Source organism: Dromiciops gliroides, chromosome 4 (assembly GCF_019393635.1).
Source record: "Dromiciops gliroides isolate mDroGli1 chromosome 4, mDroGli1.pri, whole genome shotgun sequence".
Taxonomy (NCBI): Eukaryota; Metazoa; Chordata; class Mammalia; order Microbiotheria; family Microbiotheriidae; genus Dromiciops; species Dromiciops gliroides.
The window spans coordinates 446,403,625-446,424,334 of NC_057864.1; the positions used below are offsets into that span (position 1 = coordinate 446,403,625).

At 38.1% G+C, this 20,710-nt stretch overlaps 1 protein-coding gene across 1 annotated transcript in view; it reads left to right on the plus strand.

The window, feature by feature from the left end:
* MAN1A2 (mannosidase alpha class 1A member 2) overlaps positions 1-20,710 on the plus strand; it is a 241,454-nt gene that overhangs the window by 184,119 nt on the left and 36,625 nt on the right. Inside the window, 3 exon segments of the mRNA XM_044000249.1 lie at positions 16,097-16,139; positions 16,141-16,210; positions 20,303-20,522. Coding sequence (XP_043856184.1) covers positions 16,097-16,139; positions 16,141-16,210; positions 20,303-20,522 — 333 coding nt within the window.

Genomic DNA, 20,710 nt, shown 5'->3' on the forward strand with positions numbered 1-20,710 from the left:
TCATCACACAATGTTGTTAATACTGTGTATGATGTTCTCCTGGTTCTGCTCACTTCATTCAGCATCAGTTCACTTAAGTCTTTCCAGGTTTTTCTGAAATCTGCCTGCTCTTCATTTCTTACAGCATAATAATATTCCATTACATTCATATACCACAGCTTGTTTAGCCATTCCTCAATTGATGGGTATCACCTTAATTTCCAATTCTTCGCCACCACAAAAAGAGCAGCTAGAAATATTTTTGTATATGTGAGGGCTCATTTTCCCTTTTTTATGATCCCTTTGGGATAAAGACCTAATAGTGGTATTGTTGGGTCAAAGGGTATGCACAGTTTTATAGTCCTTTGGGTTTAGTTCCAAATTGCTCTCCAGAATGGTTGGATCAGTTCACAGCTCCACCAACAATGCATTTGTGTTCCAATTTTTCTACTGCTTTCCCAACATTTATGATTTTCTTTTTTTTTTTCATATTAGCCAATCTGATAGGTATAAGGTGGTACCTCAGAGTTGTTTTAATTTGCATTTCTCTAATCAATAGTGATTTAGAGCATTTTTTCATATGGCAATAGATAGCTTTGATTTCTTCATCTGAAAACTGCTCGTTCATATCCTTTGATCATTTCTCAATTGGGGAATATATGTGAAATTTACATCCAGCTAGGCTGTTCAGAATGAGGTCACCAACATTTTGTTAAACATCTTTACAATCAGAATTTTACTTTAAAATAATTTATAAATATTAAATTGATTTGCTTAGATGACAGACAACGAAAGGGAAATAAGGTGGCAAAGTATTCCAGATGAGCTACAGTTTGAGAGGAAAGAAGTTCAATCTAACCAATTCTGGTTTATATAGGATAATGATCTGTCACAGATCTTTAGGAAGGGGTTATTCGAGGGTGAATGTGGGAGAGGAAGAATTTATCTCTTTTTTTGAGGTACGGATATAATTTCTGCCCTTGTAAATGTCAGAAATTATAAGACTTAGGTTTACCACCAGAGGAAGACATGTTAGCCCTTGTTTCCTTGCTACATCATAAACTGTCACAGCTTGAAACCAAGTTAAGTCACAGGCTGCTTAAATAGTTCTTTCATTGATTAGTGAAGGAGAGGTGCCAGGAATAGATTTTTCACTTTTGTGTACCCCTGGAGTATTTGTTGCCTTATATACAGGGAAGAATAGAATTTATATAAGGAATTATACTTTCCACCAAGTATGAATGTACTTGGAATTAAGTAAGTAGTATGATTTATTGAAGTCCTTAAGAAATCAGAGGAGAAATGAAACCATATTATCTCTGAAGGTTCATATGTAACCGTTTACCAAATCCTTTTTCTTCTGCCTCCTCAAAAATCTCTTCCTTCCCCCTCTTACTATTTCCATTGCTTCTGCCCTAATGCAGGCCTTAAATACCACCTCTCTAGATTGTCTAAATAGCAAGATGTGAGGCAAGTAGGTTACAAGTATTTTCTCCTTTTTTTTCAACTGATGAGAAAACTGAGGCTCAGAAATGTTTCATGACTTTTAAAAAATCTTGTTAGGTGTCTTTGTACTAAATCTAATTATGTTCATCCTGTTTAAAAAACAAAAACAAAAAAACAACCAAAATGACAAAACAGAAACCTTCAGGGGTTTTCCTGTTGCCTACAGCAAAGATGTCAAACTTGAAGCTCCTGCACATGGAGCCTGCAAAACTCCAAGTAACTGGAACCAGATTAAAATGTCATTTGGGAATATTTAACAAAATAAATAAAAATACAGTATAGCATAGGTACTGTCCATTTGTGGTTTTCCAAGTCACTATGTGGCCTACAGGAGTCTGTTCATTTGAGTTTGACACCACTGGCCAACAGAGTAAAGTTCAAACTACTTTGCCTAGATTATAATCTCCGACCCTCAGACCTCATATACTATTTTGTCTTGCAACTCTTCAATATACTGTTCCTATAATATTGTGTATTATAATTGTTACACAGGAACTTTTACAAGGGAATATTTATTTCATAAAGTATAATCACAAATATACAAAATTACTCTCTCAACACTGGGAGGCACAATTCCTCCTCCTCCACGGTCCTCCCTTAGTCTCTGGGGAATGGAAGAGAGTCAGGTTCATAGTTTAGCTCAGTTCCCATTCCAGCCTCCCACTTCCACCCCTCTGGTGTGAGTCTCAGTTTCCCTGACTTCTCGGGCTTCTGTGGCAGCCCCGCCTGTAATCCTGCCTCCAAGAGCACTATGGATTGAACTACTCCTTCCTGGTATGTTCCTGAAACAGAACAAACACCACTAGACCTGTTTCTGGGGAAGACTCGCCCTTCCCTTCTCACTGGTTCAGTTCATGGTGTCCATGCTAGGTGTAGCAGAGAAGAGTCACCAAAAAGATTGCAGCTGAAAAGGATGATTGACTCAGTTTCACCCATTTTTTTTTTTTTTTTTTAGTGAGGCAATTGGGGTTAAGTGACTTGCCTAGGGTCACACAGCTAGTAAGTGTTAAGTGTCTGAGGCCGGATTTGAACTCAGGTACTCCTGACTCCAGGGCTGGTGCTCTATTCACTGCGCCACCTAGCTTCCCCAGTTTCACCCATTTTTAAAGACACAGGCAGGCAAAGAAGGCTAATACCCCCAACCACGTAGTTGGTTTTATTTTAAATTTTATTTGCTTAAAGTTTGGTTTTATTTAAAATTTTATTTGTGGTTGTTTTTTTTTTTAAACTGGGCACAAACTGTAGAACACATGATTTTTTTTTAACCTTTAAAAAAAAACAACCATGAAAATACTTATGTTTTAAATCATGTTGGTTCCAGTAATAATTAACTCCTTCTACTCATAAAGGTGGAATATCACAACCATTCTTTGCCTTTTCATTCTGTGTAATTTTTATCCATATATGCCCATAAATGCTCCAAATGCCATCTACCCAATGTTCTAGAGGCCTTCATCTTATTCTTAGTCTCTCAGGAGAATTAATGAATCATTTGGGCTATTAGTATGTTATTTCATTTTTGTTATGCACTGTCTTTTTCAGTCCTTCATCAATCAAAAACCATTTATTAAGCACTTACTATTGTCGGCCACTGTGCTATTGATGCCTTTTATACTTTGGCTTCTCATTTTCAGATCATCATTGAAATATGAATAGAAAAGGTAGAGAGTTATGCCAATTAAAGATGCATTTTTAAATGTAAAGCAAGCTTGTAATTGGGAAAATAAAATTGTTTTTGAAATATAAAAAAAGAAGTAATCATTAATGTTGAGATGAAGAATAGGTACCTTATATATTATGTATACTCACATATCCCAGCAGCCAAGATGGATTAAGTTGATCCTTTGCTTTATTATCTTCTATCGTAGAGAAAATGTGGGCATATTTCAGTTAATCTCTGTTTTACCAACCAGTGCTATATTAACTTTCAAGAACATTTTATAAGCCAAGTTACCTCTTCAAAGTCAGACAATTGAAAACATCTTTTATTCCAAAGATGAACATTTTAATTTATGGATTCTCTGTATCAGTATAATGAAGGGGAATGCATTAAGGAATTCTTTCTTAAATCTCAAAGTAGGAGTTTGTTTTTCAAAGTGATCAAAGGTGCTAAACAACAAAAAACGTTGACCAAACTTTCTAAAATTAACCTGAAAAGGTAAGTTTCAAGTTACTTATTGCTTATAGTAATAAGCTGATTTCTCCACAGCGTATTTATTTTGGCATTTTGCCTATAGAGAAGAATCTCCCATTCAGAAACTAGATATAATTAAATATTAGAAATTTGTTAAAACAGTGAAAAAATTTAGTTTATTTCAGTTTTATAATTTGGCACATGACCAATACATTTTAGTTAATCATTATGGTTTTCATAGTTGACTTCATCATCTATAAAATTTACCTAAGTTAATCTCTGTCAAGTTTCCCTGAATAGGAAATTCTCTGAAAATGATATTGTACCATGCTGCTAAGTGGAAGGAGACATATAATACATACCCATATATCCTGCAACCTTTTTATCTTTTATCTCATCAGATTTCTGTCAGGCAGATATCTGACTGTCCAGGATTAGACTGAAGAGAAATGGCTGAATGAGAAGAAACAGATTTTTGGCCTTGAGAGCTAGGCACAGGTTTTGCCTCTAGGGCCCCAGGCAGACTTGCTGAGGAAAGTCGTTGTTTTCTCCCATCCTTCTTTGAACTCTCCCTTCTTTTTCCCTGTCTCTCTTGCATAGATGCTTCTGCCCTTCTTCTATCCTTGTGCAACTTCACCTCAACTGTCGCTTCCTTTACTTCTCAGTGCAGATGCCACCTCCTACATAAAGCCTTTCTTGACTGCAGTATTGATTTTAATCTCAACTCTCCAACTCAGTTATTTTATTGTCATTTTTCCATATGTGTGTATTTAATATACATATATACATGTATGTACATATGCACTAGTTTTGAGATCACCTTCATTTCTGAAAAGATCTCTCTTCTGTTCCCTACACAGTAAGTTCTCATCACTTGTAACCAAGAAAGTAAAAAAAGACTTGGGGCAGGGTGGAGCAGCAGGAGAAAACAGCTCAGGAAAAACAACTAAAACATTAATGCTGTGCCTGGCAGTATTTGAAGATCCAGTTTCCCACTTCTGCAGGGAAGGGAGGGAAATTTATTTTTTTCATTTTTCCAGGGCCAAGCTTTATGTTCATTATAATTACATAGCATCCAATTTCTTTTTCTGTTGTTCTTCCTGGTTGCATTGTTATAACCACAGTGTATATAGTTGCCTTAATTAATTTTGCTTGTTTCACTTAGCTTCAATTCACCTAAATCTTAGCATGCTTATCTGAGTTCTTACTCATGGATGCTTATGACACAATAATATTCCATTCCATTCACATCCCACCATTTATTTAGCTATTCCACAATCAGCAGGTATCTACTTTGTCTTTTGTTCCCTCTCCCCCCCACCCCAATTCTATGAATATTTTGTTGTATATGGGACCTTTAAATTTCTTTTGTTGACCACCTCATATCATTTGTAGCAGTGGGATCTCTTGGTTACACAGAATAGGACAGTGTTCTCACTTTTTTTAATAGCATATCTCCAAGATGATTTTCCAGAATGCTTGAAGAAGTTCAAAGCCTTGCCATTAGTGTTTCAACAGCTTCTCCAGTATTGACAACTCCCATCTTTTGTCCTCTTTGCCTAGGTCTGCAAAAAACCTGAGTTGTTTTGATGTACAGCCAATCCTCAGCTTTTGCTGGGGTAACATTTTTAGAAAGTGGTGCAAAAGTAAGAAAAGTGAATGTTGATACATTTGAACTTGTGGGAAATAAGGGGATAAGCAACCACCAAAAGCTGTAATATTTCACTTGAAATTGCTGAAAAAACACTTTTCTGCATACTCTGAATGTTTGTACTAGAACATTAATTCTTATAATATACACTTTTTCTAAAATAGCAACCTTGAAATGACCCATAAAATTTAGGGCAGAGGAGGCAATGCCAGTCAAGGGACTGAGATGGGGTGGTGATGTCAGAAGAACCCCGATATAAAAAAATGAAAGTAGGAGTCTCTTGCCATCTCATCTCCTTTTTGATTAGGTGGTTGAACTGTTTGCTGATGAAAAGAACATGCCTTGGGGCGAGTCCCCTGCTTGGGCCCTTTGGAGTTGCTCAGGAGCTGGGAGGCACTGGCAAGAGATTGCTTAGCTTGAAGTGGTGAGTGGTGAGAGAATGAGGAAGGTTTACTCACAAATTTTTCATTTTGTCAGTTCCCTCATTGCCCACTTGAGAGGTTACTTTAGCATTTTCTGGAGCAGATTCCCTAATTATTTTAGAAATACTTTCCTCCTTTTTGCAGATATAAATTTGCCCATGGGGACAGCTAGGTGGCACAGTGGATAAAGCACTGGCCCTGGATTCAGGAAGACCTGAGTTCAAATCCAGCCTCAGACACTTGACGCTTACTAGCTGTGTGACCCTGGGCAAGTCACTTAACCATGGCCTCATACACACACACACACACACACACACACACACACACACACACACACACACACACACCCCTGTTGCCCCACAAAAAAAACCTCAAACAAAACAAATTTAAAAAAAAAGATATAAATTTGCCCATAGCTGTGAATGTATACATTAGTCAACAGGAAAGTGAAAATGAGGTCACTAAGAAAATCACACAAATGCTTGAAGTCATGAAAGTGAAATGTGTGAATGTTGAGGATTGACTATATATTTTTTAAATTAATGATTTGGAACAATGTTTCATATTACTGTTAGAAGTTGTCTTTTGAAAACTGTTTATATCCTTTGACCATTTATCCTTTGGGTAGTGGTTCTTAATCTTGTTATTAATTACCCTTATATCCTAGATATCAAGGCCCTCTCAGATATTTGATGCAAAGATTTTTTTTTTCCATAGTGTCTTCCCTTGTTGTCTTAATTGCATTGACTTTGCTTATGCAAAATACTTATGATTTTGGGTAATTGAAATTATTTTTTATGATTAAGAGGAATGTTGATATTAGGAGGAAAGATGGTGAATTTGGTTTGGGACATGTTGGGGTTGAGGTACTTCTTCAGGTGGAAATAGATTGTTCACTAGGTAGTTGGAGATGTGGGACTGTAACTCAGGAGAGAGATGAGGCCTGCTTATGTAGGTGGGTTTTTTTCTTTTTTTCTTTTTTTCTTTTTTTTTTTTCTGGGGCAGTGAGGGTTAAGTGACTTGCCCAAGGTTACACAACTACTAGGTGTTAAGTATCCAAGGCTAGATTTGAACTCAGGTCCGCCTGAATCCAGGGCTGGTGCTTTATCCACTCCGCCACCTGGCTGTCCCTCTGCAAATGTAGGTTTAAGGTTCAAGGATTCAGCTACTTGGTATAGCACTGGATATAAATTAAATACAGCACTGGACTTGAAGTCAGGAACATCTAGATTTACATTTGGCTCCACCTTCTGACTGAGCTACTCACTGAGTGTTCCTGAGCCTCAGTTTCCTCATCTCTGAAATGAAGAAAAATAATAGAAAATAATTACCATATATAGTTGTTGTGAGGATATAATGAGACAATTTGTGTGAAGTACTTGGCAAATTCATGAGGCTATAGCTGAGCCTCTTTTTTTGTTTTTTGTTGTTGTTGGTGAGGCAGTTGAGGTTAAGTGACTTGCCCAGGGTCACACAGCTAGTAAGTGTCAAGGATCTGAGGTCGGATTTGAACTCAGGTCCTCCTGAATCCAGGGCCGGTGCTCTATCCATTGCACTACCTAGCTGCCCCTATAGATGGGCTTCTTATATTTTTTTCCACTCCCGACCCCTTTTTGCCTGAGAAATTTTTATGCAACCCTGGGTGTATAGGTATATAAAATAGATACACATAACTTTTCACTGTTACCAAATCTTTTGTCACAACCCCCCCCCCCCCCATTCAGTTACATGACCCCATATGGGTCTTTTGCATATGCTCTTTTGTCTAGTAATAGCTCTCATTTGGAAGATCCCACAACATTCTGGGAGTATTGCAATGTCATCCCTTAACAACACAGTATCTGGAAGTCTTCACTATCTAGAAGGAAAACCTTCCCCTTACACTCAGCTGCACTTAGCATCTTCCCTTACAAAAGCACATTGGATAGGCATATTATGTTTCTATTTTTATGCCTTACTTGATATTTATAATTAGAGGACCATCAGAGTTACCTCTGGTTAGTCTTTCAAGGAATTTTGTTTTGCTTTGAGGATATGCAAAAGAGACCTTGTTACCAGAAACCCATTAAAGAGCAGTTTGTAGTCAACAAAAAAAGCACAGTGGGATGTGGCTTCACTACGCCTTTCATTTAGCTGTGTGTTTGTAAAGATGTGGCTGCCTCTAGCTTTCATTAAGAGGCCTGCCCATTTCTTTCTCATACCTTTCTCAAGAATGTCCTGCATGACTTTGCACATTATTCACATACGTATTTTGTAAAGTTCAGAAGGTAGGGTAACAAATCAGTGGTTATTAATGTTCTCAGTAACTTTTTTTCCCTTTGCTATAAGGAAGTTCAAAATCTCAGTCAACACCTTTAGGAGGATGCGGACCTCCTCTTTGTGTGTTTGTCCTAGTCAAACTCGTCTTCCTGCCTTTGTTTTCTTTAATGTTGCTTCTGCCTATTAAGGCCTTCCTCCATTGCCTCTTCCCCCTCTTTTCAAAGATAGAAGGATTCTGTAAATCTTAGCCTTTGGCCGCTTTCCCTTTTTGCTCTTACCTCCAGTTTTCCAACTTATTTCCTTCTTCAGTATGCACACCTTTGCAGTGAAGTCACTATTTAAGTTGTATTAATTTAATTTGGAAGGTCTTAGTAGTTCTCCTTGAATTTTTGCAGCTTCATTTTCTGCAGGAAATATTGGTACATGTAAGTAAATATTTATTTTAAGTACTGTAACTCAACACAACCAAGTATGCTATGAAATTGGTTTTTATTACCATTAGTTACATGATAAAACACAATATGCCAACTCCTTTATTTGTCCAAGGAAAACCTGTAACCCATTTTTCCATTCCATTTATCTGTAACTATCTTTTGTCTTCTAAATTTATGTATAGAATGTTGAGATTGTTCTTCATTGATCCAGTAGTAATTCCATGTAAATGAAAAATATGCAAAATATCATTACTAATACAAAATTTTGTTTAGCAATAGAGCAGTCAATGTGGGGGGTGGAGTGGGAGAGTAGGGTAGGGGATAGTTTATAGAAAGAGAACATTCTCTTGCACTAGTGTAGACGGGGACACTCATGGGTCATCAGCAAGTGTTAAGTGGACTTGTATAGAGCACTTTATTTGCCAGCCTCAAAAAACTTACCTTCTTGCATCAGGATAAAAAAATTGTCATAGAAACATAAAAATGTATATACTGTGATTGAATCATTACAATTTGATAAACATGTATGTTGGCCAAAGCATGGGGTGGCAATGGCGGTATGAATTGTGTAATCAGAGCTATGTGTAGTTATTAAAGATGAGTTCTTAGAGAAGGTGACGCCTCTGATTAAATTTTCATTTCTATAGTTGAGGCTCTGTTGTTCTCTCCTCTCAGTTTCATATGTTGCTGCTGAAGGGGCTAATGGCTCCTACAAAGAAGGTCATTTAAAAAGTATACAAATGAGCTGAGAATTTAAAGAATGAGAATTTTGGAGGTGGGGGGTATGGGAGGGAAGTCAATAAAACTCCTGCCATATTTTTATTAAGGCTGTTCTTTAGTTACGGATTATGCATGTAAAAAGAGTATTCTGAGAAAGGGTCTGTAAGGACCAGACTACCAAAGGGGCACATCATGCTCAAAAGAGTTAGCCCCTGATCTAATCCAGCTCCTTTAGATTATAGATGGTAAAATTGTAGGCCAGAGAGTTTGTGATTTGCCCAAGCTTACATAGAAAGTAAGAGATGGCCAGGACTAACCTCAAGGTTTTTCTACTCTAAATCTAGGGTCATATCCACTACACCATCCTATTTTCTCTATGTTGATGATAATTCCCAATTTAAGAATGGGAAGTCAAGGACACTGCATTTAAATGATTTTATTTTGCTCAGTGGCAGGCCTAATTTTTTAATGGTCTCCTGATTTATGTCATCTAGGCAACATATCCTCTATAAGATTCACCTTTATAACTACCTCCGTCTTGTTAATTGTAAATAACATTAGTGATCCATTGGTTTGAAAGACAATACAGATTTTAAAATGTCCCCCTTTTTATTTGGAGCTTGAATGTGAATTCAGGGAAGGATAGTGTGCTAACAACCTGAGGGATAACTATGATAATAAAAGTAATAGCACTAGATGTCCTCTGAGGTCCCTCCATATCTGATATCCTTATTTTCATGAGCTGTCAGTTCTGTTAAGATTGTCTCCCAAATCTATATGTACAGTATCCCAAGAGTCTTAAGCTTTAATAGCTTAAAACTGCACTTTTATGTCCAGCCCTCACATCTCTCCTGAACTTCAGTGTTTCATTGCCAAGTACTTGCTGGGCATTTCTACTTGGAAACTGAAATTCAGCATATCCACCACTAAACATCCCTCTTGACATCTTTATTTCTGCCATTGGCATGCACTTTCCTTTTCACCCACACTTGAAACTTCAGTCATCTTATTGGCAGCGTCTCTTTCAATCGCTTCCATTCCCACTTTGAGGCTCTTCATCCATGTTTGTTTAGCTCATTTTCTAAATAGTCCCCCTGGTTCATTCTCTCGTCCCTTACCACTCTTGTTCTTCTTGTTGGGGACATAAAACCCTAGAGAGATCTCGAAATATAGCCTTTATTGTGTTTATTAACCTCTAGTGTTCTCTTTTGCCTGGCACAGTAGTAGGGAAGGGGAAAGGAAACAAGCATTTATTGACCACCTGCCATGTGCCAGGGACTGTGCTAAGCACTTTAAAAATCTTCCATTTCATCTTCACAATTCTGAGAGCTGGGGGCTATGATCCCCATTTTACAGTTGAGAAAATGGAGGCAAACAGGTAGTGGTTTGGCCAAGGTCACAGAGTTAGAAGGTAAATGAGGCTGGATTTGAACTCGGCTGGGCATTTAATAAATGTTTTTGCATTGGTTAATGGATTCAGCCGTTGCCTTACAAGATAAAATCTAAGCTTCTTAGTCTGGTGTTCATAGTTGTTCACATTTTAGCCCTGACCTACCTCTTTAACCTTGTTTACGCTACTGTGGGGTTATGGCGTTAGCCAGCTCACACAAGGAAATCTGACTTCCCATTCACTCCGTTACATAAGGGGAGGTATGTGTTCATGTGCATCTTCTAGGTACAGTGCTATATCGTCAGCCTGTCCTTGACAGTCTTGGGGACTTTCTTATCAATAGTTTCCCAGAGAAGTATATATGTGCACCTGGCCTCTCTCCTGCATGCCTTGTTTGCCCCTCCCTATAAGAGGAGCCCCTTTAGAGTAGGATTGTATGGGGATCAGGATCAGTTCATTTGTTGTCCGACTCCTGTGACAGACCTCTGCTACCCATGTGTGAGTTGCTTATAATAAATCTTTCTTTATTATTTGCAACACTAGCTGTTCTGGCATCATTCTTCACTATCTCTTTTACCTTGGCTTATGGGGGAACTTACTTGAGCCTTTGCAGAATCCAACAGGTGCATACACATCCACTGCTGTCCAATCCCTTTAGCTGGAAATGTTCTGTCTATTTGAATTGTCCTAGAGTGCTTTTTATGAATCTTCCCTTTGCCTGTTATTTACGCTGTACTTCATATTGCACTTGTTTGTGTAAATGTGATTTCTCATCCTAGTAGATCATAAATAAACTCTTAGATTTCAGGGACTCTGCTGTTTTTCATCTCTGTGTCCCCAGCATGTGGGTTTTTTTTTTTTTTTACATGAAGCTCAAGCTCAGCCAAAGCAGTCTGATTATTGTCTTCCAAACGGGTAGAGAATTCCTAACCTACTTCTCTTTGCTATAAGTCTTTCCCTTTCTCCATTTTTGCCCATTTTACTTATCTAACTTCTGGCAAGATTGATTCCACATTCTGTGAAACCTCTCACATCTTCCCCTCCTCCTAGCAGGGATCTTTCCCCTATGTTTTATACTACTTAATGATTATATAATCATTTGGAATTGATTATTTACTGCCTTGTCTTGCTCTTTTCAAGTGAATATATTTTTTTTGTTCTCAACTACATTATAAAGTTTCTTGGAGGTAGGATAGTGGGTCTTAAATTTCTTTGTATTTATGAATGCCTTAAGGACATAGTAGGTCCATAATTGGGTGCTCTATGTGGTTTTCTTGTTTTCTTTTCTAAGATAGTCGTGCTTCTGTAGAATAGCCTTTATCCAGTGTTCTTTTCTGCACAGTATGAACCATTATATTTTTTTAATATTTTAGTCACATTGTGAAATTGCTATTGTATAATATAACATATGATCATATTGCAAAGAATTCTTTTTTTAAGAGCCGCCCCCCCCTTTTTTTTCAGCAGAGCAATGAGGGTTAAGTGACTTGCCCAGGGTCCCACAGCTAGTAAGTGTCAAGTGTCTGAGGCCAGACTTGAACTCAGGTCCTCCTGAATCCAGGGCCGGTGCTTATCTACTGCGCCACCTAGCTGCCCCTGTTTTTGCCCTTTTAAAAAGTAGATCTAGGGGCAGCTAGGTGGCCGCAGTGGATAGAGCACCGGCCCTGGAGTCAGGAGGACCTGGGTTCAAATCCGGCCTCAGACACTTAACACTTACTAGCTGTGTGACCCTGGGCAAGTCACTTAACCCCAATTGCCCACTAAAAAAAAAAAAGTAGATCTAAAAGTCTTGACATTAAAATATGCAATGATTTGCTATTTAAGAGTAGGGATTAGATTTTTCCATAAATATTATTGCCATTGTTTGACATCAAGTTTTGTTTCAAGAAGGGGTTTTAGCATTTGGAATAGAATACAGAAAGATTTTTTTTTCTTACTCTTAGAATATTATGGACTAACTCCTATAAGTTGAGGGGAATAAGAGCCCCAGTATTAGGAGCTTCTATATAACAAGAAATTGACAGTCCCATCTCCTCAGCTCCAGTGTCCTTTGACTCTTGAATCCATTGTGTGAAAAATGATTTGGACTTGACTGCTCCTTAAGAATTTTGGTATTTAGAGAACAGATATTTAGGCTTTTATATATTTTTGCAATGTTCATTTCACAAGATACTTAGGCTTATGAGAGGTTAACTTAAAACTGTTGACATTCCTACCTGGGAAAATGACACTTGTAACTTCTGAAAACTTCTCAATTATTAGCGAAGTTAGAAGGTGCATCCGTAGAGGGCACAGATATGAGTTGAATATTGATGCAATAATTGTTTTAAAAAATTAAGAGGTGAGGGGGCAGCAAGATGCGCAGTGGAATAGAGCACCAGCCCTGGAGTCAGGAGGAACTGAGTTCAAACCCGGCCTCAGACACTTAAACACTTACTGGCTGTGTGACCCTGGGGCAAGTCACAACCCTAATTGCCTCACCAAAAAAAAATTAGAGGTGAGAAAGAGAAATGCACTGGGTTAAAGGGAAAGGGAGAGGGAACTGGAGTAAATGATCTAATGTAAAATAGGCAAGAAAGAGCTTTTACAGTGTGTAGGGGAAGATGGAGGACTTGGGGAAGGGGAGCACACGAACCTTAGTCTCACTGGAATTGACTCAAAGAGGAAATAGCATACACACTCAGTGTGGTATAGATATCTATCTTGCCCTACAGGAAAGTAGGAGTGGAAGGGGATAAGAGAAAGGGTTGGGTAGAGGTGCTTACTTTTAGAAGGAAGGGCGGGATTGGGGAGGTAAAAGTCAGATTCAAAACTTCTAAGTTCAGACAGAGGGAACGAGAGAAAGAAGTATGATAAACAGGGAAATAGAATGGAGAAAAATACGTAGTAATCATATTGTGGAAAAAAAATTTACAGCAGGTTTTTCTGATAAAGGTCTCATTCTGAATATATAGAAAACTGAGTCTAATTTATAGAAAGAAGAGCCATTCTCCAACTGTGATAATGGTCAAAGAGGATGAACATCCAAGATGGTTTAGCCATTTTATTTATGTGGCACCTATGAGATGATCTTTGAGGTAACTATATATCAGTTTATTTTAAAGAAAAGGAAATTTTGTAGAGGACAATTTGCTCTTAGCTCCCTCTTTTCCTATACTCTATACTTCAGATGCTTTGTCATCATTCCCCATTTTCCTCTCATCTCTGATGGAAAGGTAGCCTCTCTTACCCAGGCGGACTCATCAGTTTTGTACCCTTGATCTCATCCTCTTCCATCCCTCCCACCCCCCAGTAAATAGCCCCCTCATTCATATCTTCCTACTCTATAATCTTCTGTCTATTATCTACTGGCTCCTTCCCTACTGCCTATAAAATGATCTTTTTTTTTTGACCTGACCCTACCATCTGCTTAAAGGTGTTGTATATCTTTCTGCCCTTTCTCATCGTAATTCCTTAGAAGAAACCATTTACATTTATTGTCTTCATTTTCTTCTGACCACTAGCTTCTTAACCCCTTGCAGCTTGTCTTTGAATTGGACCTCATTCAAGTTACCAGTGACCTCTTAATTGTCGAAATCAATGACTTTCCTGGCCATAACCTGTTTTTTCCCTCGTTACTCAACATAATTAACCACCCTCTCTTCAATTCCCATGAGTTCCATTGTCATCTCTGTACAGATGGCTTCCAGTTCCACATAGGCCAGCCATGATGTATCTCCTGACTTCTGGCCCTAGCATTACCAGCTGCCTGTTGGCTGTATTACCAGCTCTGTCCTCTAGATATTTGAGACTCAGTATGTTAGAAGTGGAATCCACTGTCATCTTTCCCTCCCCAAACATATCTCTCTTCCTAATTTCTCTACTGTTTTCCCTGTTCATTTCCAGTCATGCAGGTTTACCAACCTGACAATAATACTTGATTTGAGCACGTGACAGATCTTTTTGTTTCACGTGACACAGCATCTCTCCCATCTCTCCAGTTCTCTCCATTCATGTCAGTCATCCTAGTTCAAATACTTCCAGTCATTCACCTGGATTATGATATTAATCTCCTAATTGGGTCTCAGGTGTCTTCCCCCTACCCCCCCACCCCACCCCCAGGCTTATCCCTCCACACAATTGCCAAAGTGATATTCCTAAAACACAAGGTTGGACTATATTGTTCCTCTGCTCAGAAAGTTCCAGAGGTTCCTATTGGTCTCTAAAATAAAACAAACTTCTCTCTTTGACATTTAAAATCCTTGCCCAGTTTAGCTCTATTCTATAATTAGTTCCTTTACATGTTCCACATTCTGTAAACCTGTCCTCTTGGGCATTTCTTAGATTCTTGTCTTCCTTCTGTGTCCTTTACACAGTCTGTCCCCTACCTCTAAAATGCACTCTTTTTCTTTTTTTTTAAGTGAGGCAATTGGGTTAAGTGACCTTGCCCAGGGTCACACAGCTAGTAAGTATTAAGTGTCGAAGCAGATTTGAACTCAGGTACTCCTGACTCCAAGGCCGGTGCTCTATCCACATGCCCACCTAGCTGCCCCTAAAAATGCACTCTTCTCACCTCTTTGATGCTCAGCTTCTTTCAAGAACCCCTTGTGTGCCCCTTTACTAGATGAGATCTCTGGACACTTCCTTGGACCCCATCCTGGGCTGCTGAGTGCCTCTCCTGGTATCCTTCCCCCAGATTCTTTGTACTTTCTTACATGTTACATCTTGTTCCTGACCCTTGAGGGTAAGGAATATTTCTTTTTTGTTTTTGCATCCCATAGTGTATACATAAGAGACTAGTAAACACTTCCCGTCATTGTGCGATCAGAGCAGGGATAAGTCGATCCGCAAGCATTGATAAAGTCCTAACCATGTGGGAAACAGGTGCTAAGCTAGGAAATAGAAAGGCAAAGCCAATCACCACTACCAGGAGCTCTGAATAGGAAGGGACAAACTTACATGTAGGATGGATGAAGAGAATGAAATATCGTCAAAGGGGAAAGGCTCTCTTAGTTTGGGGGCAGGGATATGGAATGACTACATGTAAAGCCTCCATACATCTTGGACTGACGTGAGTTACACATTCTCTATATAGGTAGGTGGGTAAATTGATCCATAGATTGAGATCTTTCTTTATCTCTCTATCTACAATTCTTTCCTACTTTCCTCTCTTCTCTCCTTATCCTCCGTGCCTCTGACTTTCATGGAAAAAATATCACTCCATAGATAAAAATACATTTGGTACAAACAGGAAGAACTCTTTATGGTTATTGTACATCAGTAGACCCAGTCATTGAGTAATTATATTCCTCCTATTGAATTTGCTTTTTAAACTGTGAGATGATGATTTTAATTTTTATGGAATGGAACAAAAATATCTTTAGAGACCATAAACCATATAGCTATGCCTCCTCTGACATAGGTAAATAGAGTACAAAGACAAATGGTGTACAGAACTGACAGATTTCCTTGAAAAATTAGTTTGTAATAATCAGTGTTTAAGTGTTGTTGATGATGCAGAGAAAAGTAATGTAGTTTTATTGGTTGGTCCTTGATAAATGTAAAATTATATCATTTTCTCCTTTATTCCAACATCACCTCTTTTTTTCTTTTTTGTAACAGATCACACATCAGTTGGTGGGCTAGGAGACAGTTTTTATGATACCTACTGAAAGCATGGTGATGTCAGATAAAACAGACATTGAAGCAAGGAAGATGTATGATGATGCAATTGAGGTGATTATGACCGCTCTGTTTACCTTTATAACAAACTAAAATGATACCACCTTTTAATAGCCTGCCTGCCTGCCTGCCTGCCTGCCTGCCTGCCTGCCTGCTCCTGCCTGCCTGCCTGCCTGCTCTTCCTTCTTCCATCCTTCTTTTATAATTGATTGGAGTATTTATATTATTCAGATAACTGGTTTTTTACAATTATTCTTTGAATAGTGTTTGCTTTTACTGTTACAGCATTTTATTGGTTCAGCTCACTTCACTTTTCATTATTTCACACAAGTCTTTCCATGTTTTTCTAACATCAACCTGCTTATCATTTATTATAGCACAGTAGTATTCCATCACAACCTGTTCAGCCATTCCCCAATGGATGGGCATCCCCTCAATTTCCAGTTCTTTGCCACCACAAAAAAGAGCTGCTATAAATATTCTAGAACACATAGATTCTTTTCCTTTTTCCCCAATCACTTGGGAAACAAACCTAATAATGGTATTGCCAAGTCAGAGGTTATACACAGTTTTATAATTCTTTGAGCATAATTGTGGGTTACCTTCTAAAATGGTTGAATCAGTTCACATTTTCACAAGCAGTGTATTAGTGTGCCAGTTTTTCTACATTTCCTCCAACATTTATCATTTTCCCCTTCTATCATTTTAAGCAATCTAATGTATGTAAGATGATACCACAGAATTTTTTAAAATGTGTATTCCTCTTATTAATGATTGAGAGCATTTTTTTCATATGATTATAGATTGCTTTAATTTCTTCATTGAAAATGGCCTATTGATATTCTTTAATCATTTGTCAATTGGGGAATGAGTCTCATTCATTCTTAAAAATTTGACAAAGTTCTCTATATATTTGAGATATGAGACCTTTATCTGATACTGTCTATTTTTTTCCCAATTTTCTGCTTTCCTTTCTAAATCTTAGCTACATTTGGTTTTATTTCTACAAAACCTTTTTAACTTAATGTAATCAAAATGATCAGTTTCACATCTTACAATGCTCTCTATCTCTTGTTTATTCATAAATTCTTCTCCTGCCCATAAGTCTGATAGGTAATATGTTCCATGTCCTTCTAGTTTTTTTCTGTCTCCCTTTATAGCTAAGTCCTGTATCCATTTTGATTTTATCTTGCTAAATGGTATAAGATACTGACATTGTCAACAGGCAATCACAACTTCACCAAACTTAATGGGAAAACTAGGCTTATTACAAGAGAAATGAATGGGCATGTGGAACCCAAAGAGTTCAAAATCCATACAGTAGTTTGCATATTTACAACAGTACAACAAAGGAAAACATTATTTTGCTAATTTGCATTTTCAGTGCATTTTAAAATCTGTATAATTTTCAGTTTAAAAATTTCAATTTTAGTTTCTGTTTTAAAAAAAAACACATTAGCTCACCCTCTTAAGACTTCCCAAAAAGCATTATGGCCCTTTGAGGTGTAGCAAAGACATTCCTTAGGCCAGGCCTATTGTAAAGGTATGTCAGTGTGATGTAACTAACAGTGAGCTTATTGTGGCACTGTGCAGAAATATAGCTGGTGAGAAGCTTCTCTACTTTGTAGAGATGGAGTAAAAAGCTTTGGAAGGAATTTTAGAAATCATGAAATAAGCTCACCTTGTACAGCAGTGGATTAATTCTAGTCTAGTCCATGATCTCTTTGAAAATATTCTATCTAGTAATGGAAAGATAAAAATTAAGGTCAAAGTCTATATTTGTATTGCAGTAGAACTTACAGCCACAAAAAATTTGGAGCCAAAGCTGTGGCTGTTACCTTCAGCTGTCCTGGTTCACACTGTTCCCATGACATTGCTCCTCTTTGAAAATGAAGCAGAAGTGATCACCTTCCAGAATGGAAACTGATTGTTCTTCTTCTCCTGATGAATGACAATATCCTGGCATCTTAAGATGCCAAGGCCAAGTCTTCTGATCCTCCAGTTCGTTGGTGTTCTCTTCCACCTCCAATCACTTTTTATTTACTCCTCTGTATATGTTACATTCCCCTGAAGTCACCATAATTTCCCTGAAGGCAAGGACTGTTGTTTTTGTCCTTGTAACCCCAGTCCCATGCACAATAAGGGGCATGCTGGTCTCACATCCACTTCATAGGATTCTTTGAAAGCCCAGCTCATGCTAATGCAGAAATGTGACTACACTTAATTGTAAGGGATTTTGTCTTTTTTGGAACTGGGCCAGGGTGAGAGGGGGTGGTGGAGGGATTATTAAAAACTCTCTCCTTTAAAAAAAGAAATAAAATTTAAAAAATAAGAAAACAAAGCACAACTCAGGTACCATTCAACGCTTCCTGATTATCCCCTAGTTATTAGCATTATTTTCCTCTTAAAATTTCTTTGTTACTTGACATATACTTTATTTTTACTTATGTAAGCAAATGTTGCAGTGTCCTGTTTCTTAAATGTGTGAACTACTTTTTTAAAATTCAATTTTATTTTATTTTCTGGTAAACATTCTCTAACTTCTTCCTCCCTCCCTCCACTCTCTTTATCCTAACTGAGAAAGCAAGTAAAACAAAAACTCTGTTAACAAATGGGTGTCGTTTGTATGCAGTTTATATCACCTCCACCCCACTTGCAAGCATCTTCAAAATGTCTTCTAGACCAATTCATCATCTGCTCTTACCGTACGCAGTCCCTTACACCTGGGTAGCTGACCCTATCACTGTTGAAACTGCTCTCTTGAAGAAAATAGACCTCCTAATTGCTGAACCTAATTGCCCCCTTTTCAGTTCTCATCTTGTTTTACTTCTCTGTTCTGTTGCCTCTCCCCTCTCTGCATTTTCTCTCCTGGATTACTTGAGTCTTCCATGCTTCCTTGATCGATCCTTTGTTCTCCTCTGAACGCTTTAATGTAAGTGTTCCCTACTAGGGCAACAAGATTATTGATTCCACACTGACCCTTGAGTTCATCTAGTCTCTTTAACTCTCTTGTTTCATAGATGAGGAGCTAAGACCCAGAGACCAGAGGAGACGTGCTCAAGGTTACATAGGCAAAGAACAGAGCCAAGATCTGACCCTAGATCATCAGACTCCAAATCTGGCTCTCTTTTCACGGGTTCTTCCTGCATCTTCTTTAGCTTCAGCTGTCTCCTTCGTCCATCCTATGTTTAGATCTGATCTCTCTTCTCAGCACCGGGCAGTTGTGGCCCCTCCAGTGTCACATGACCCTAGCCAAGCTTCTCTTTCCCTGGCACCTACTTTGACCTTTTCTTCCAGTGGCTCCACTAGTCATCTACCCGATCTTCAGTGGGTAAAATCTTAGGATTTGTCTTTGAATCTCCTGTTTCTCTTAACTCTCATGTTTAAATAATCCATAATCGAGGAAACTGTTTCTATATCTCTACTATCTCCTCTCCATTCTTTTCTATTTCTGCTGTCACGGCCTCAGTCTGATCCTCCATTACCACCCAATTTGGACAGTTGTCGTAGGTTTCTAACAGGACTTTCTGCCTATATCTCTTTCCCCCGCCAGTAATTTATTTCTACACTTGCCAAACTAAACTTCCCTATTTGGTCCCATTACTCCTTTAATCGGGATCTTTCATTGACTGCCTCCTTCTGTCAAGTAAAGTTCAGACTCCTTTCCCTGGTATTCAGAGTTTTCCATAATCTGGTCCTATATAACTTTTCTGCAACCTTTTCTCATACTGAACTACTCCTTGCTCTTCAAACACGCCCTTCCCTTTTCCTCTTCCTTGTCTTTTCTCATGGTGTTACTATGCCTGGAGTAGCCTCTCCAGGCCCCCCTTTTACGTGTTTGACTCAACTCCTAACACTTAAATGAAGCCTTCCTTATCCCCCCTGTGATAACACACTTTTCCCTTTTGTGACTTAAATATTATTTTGTTGTGCCCCTTTCTAATACATTTATCATGTATTTTGTATTATAATTATGTGTTTTAGTCCACTTATTGTTCTGTACATTTGATGAAGGCAGGAACTGTCTTGTCTGAGCATGATATATCCCCTAGTGAACTGCATATGAATGTGAGTTATTGACTCATGTATAAAATCAGTTTGAACACCAATACATTTTTAGAATCTCAAAAACTATTCACTTTACAGGCCATAGAAAAGCATCTTATTAGAACATCCAATGGTGGTCTAACATTTATTGGAGAATGGAAGAATGGACACTTAGAAAGGAAGATGGGTCATTTGACCTGCTTTGCTGGAGGAATGTTTGCTTTGGGAGCAGATGGTTCCAGAAAGGATAAAGCTGGGCATTATTTACAACTTGGAGCAGAAATTGCACATACATGTCATGAGTCATATGACAGAACGGGTAAGAAATTTCACTAACTTGGTTATTTATTATATAATAATCTTTATAATCATGATCTGGCCAGGAAAGCTAACTGTGTACCCAAGAACTACCAGGAATTCAGTTATACTTTACTTTTCAAATAGTGATATTCTGAAAATGTGGTTCCATATCAGCTTTTCATAACTACTTTGGATACTGAAATTTGA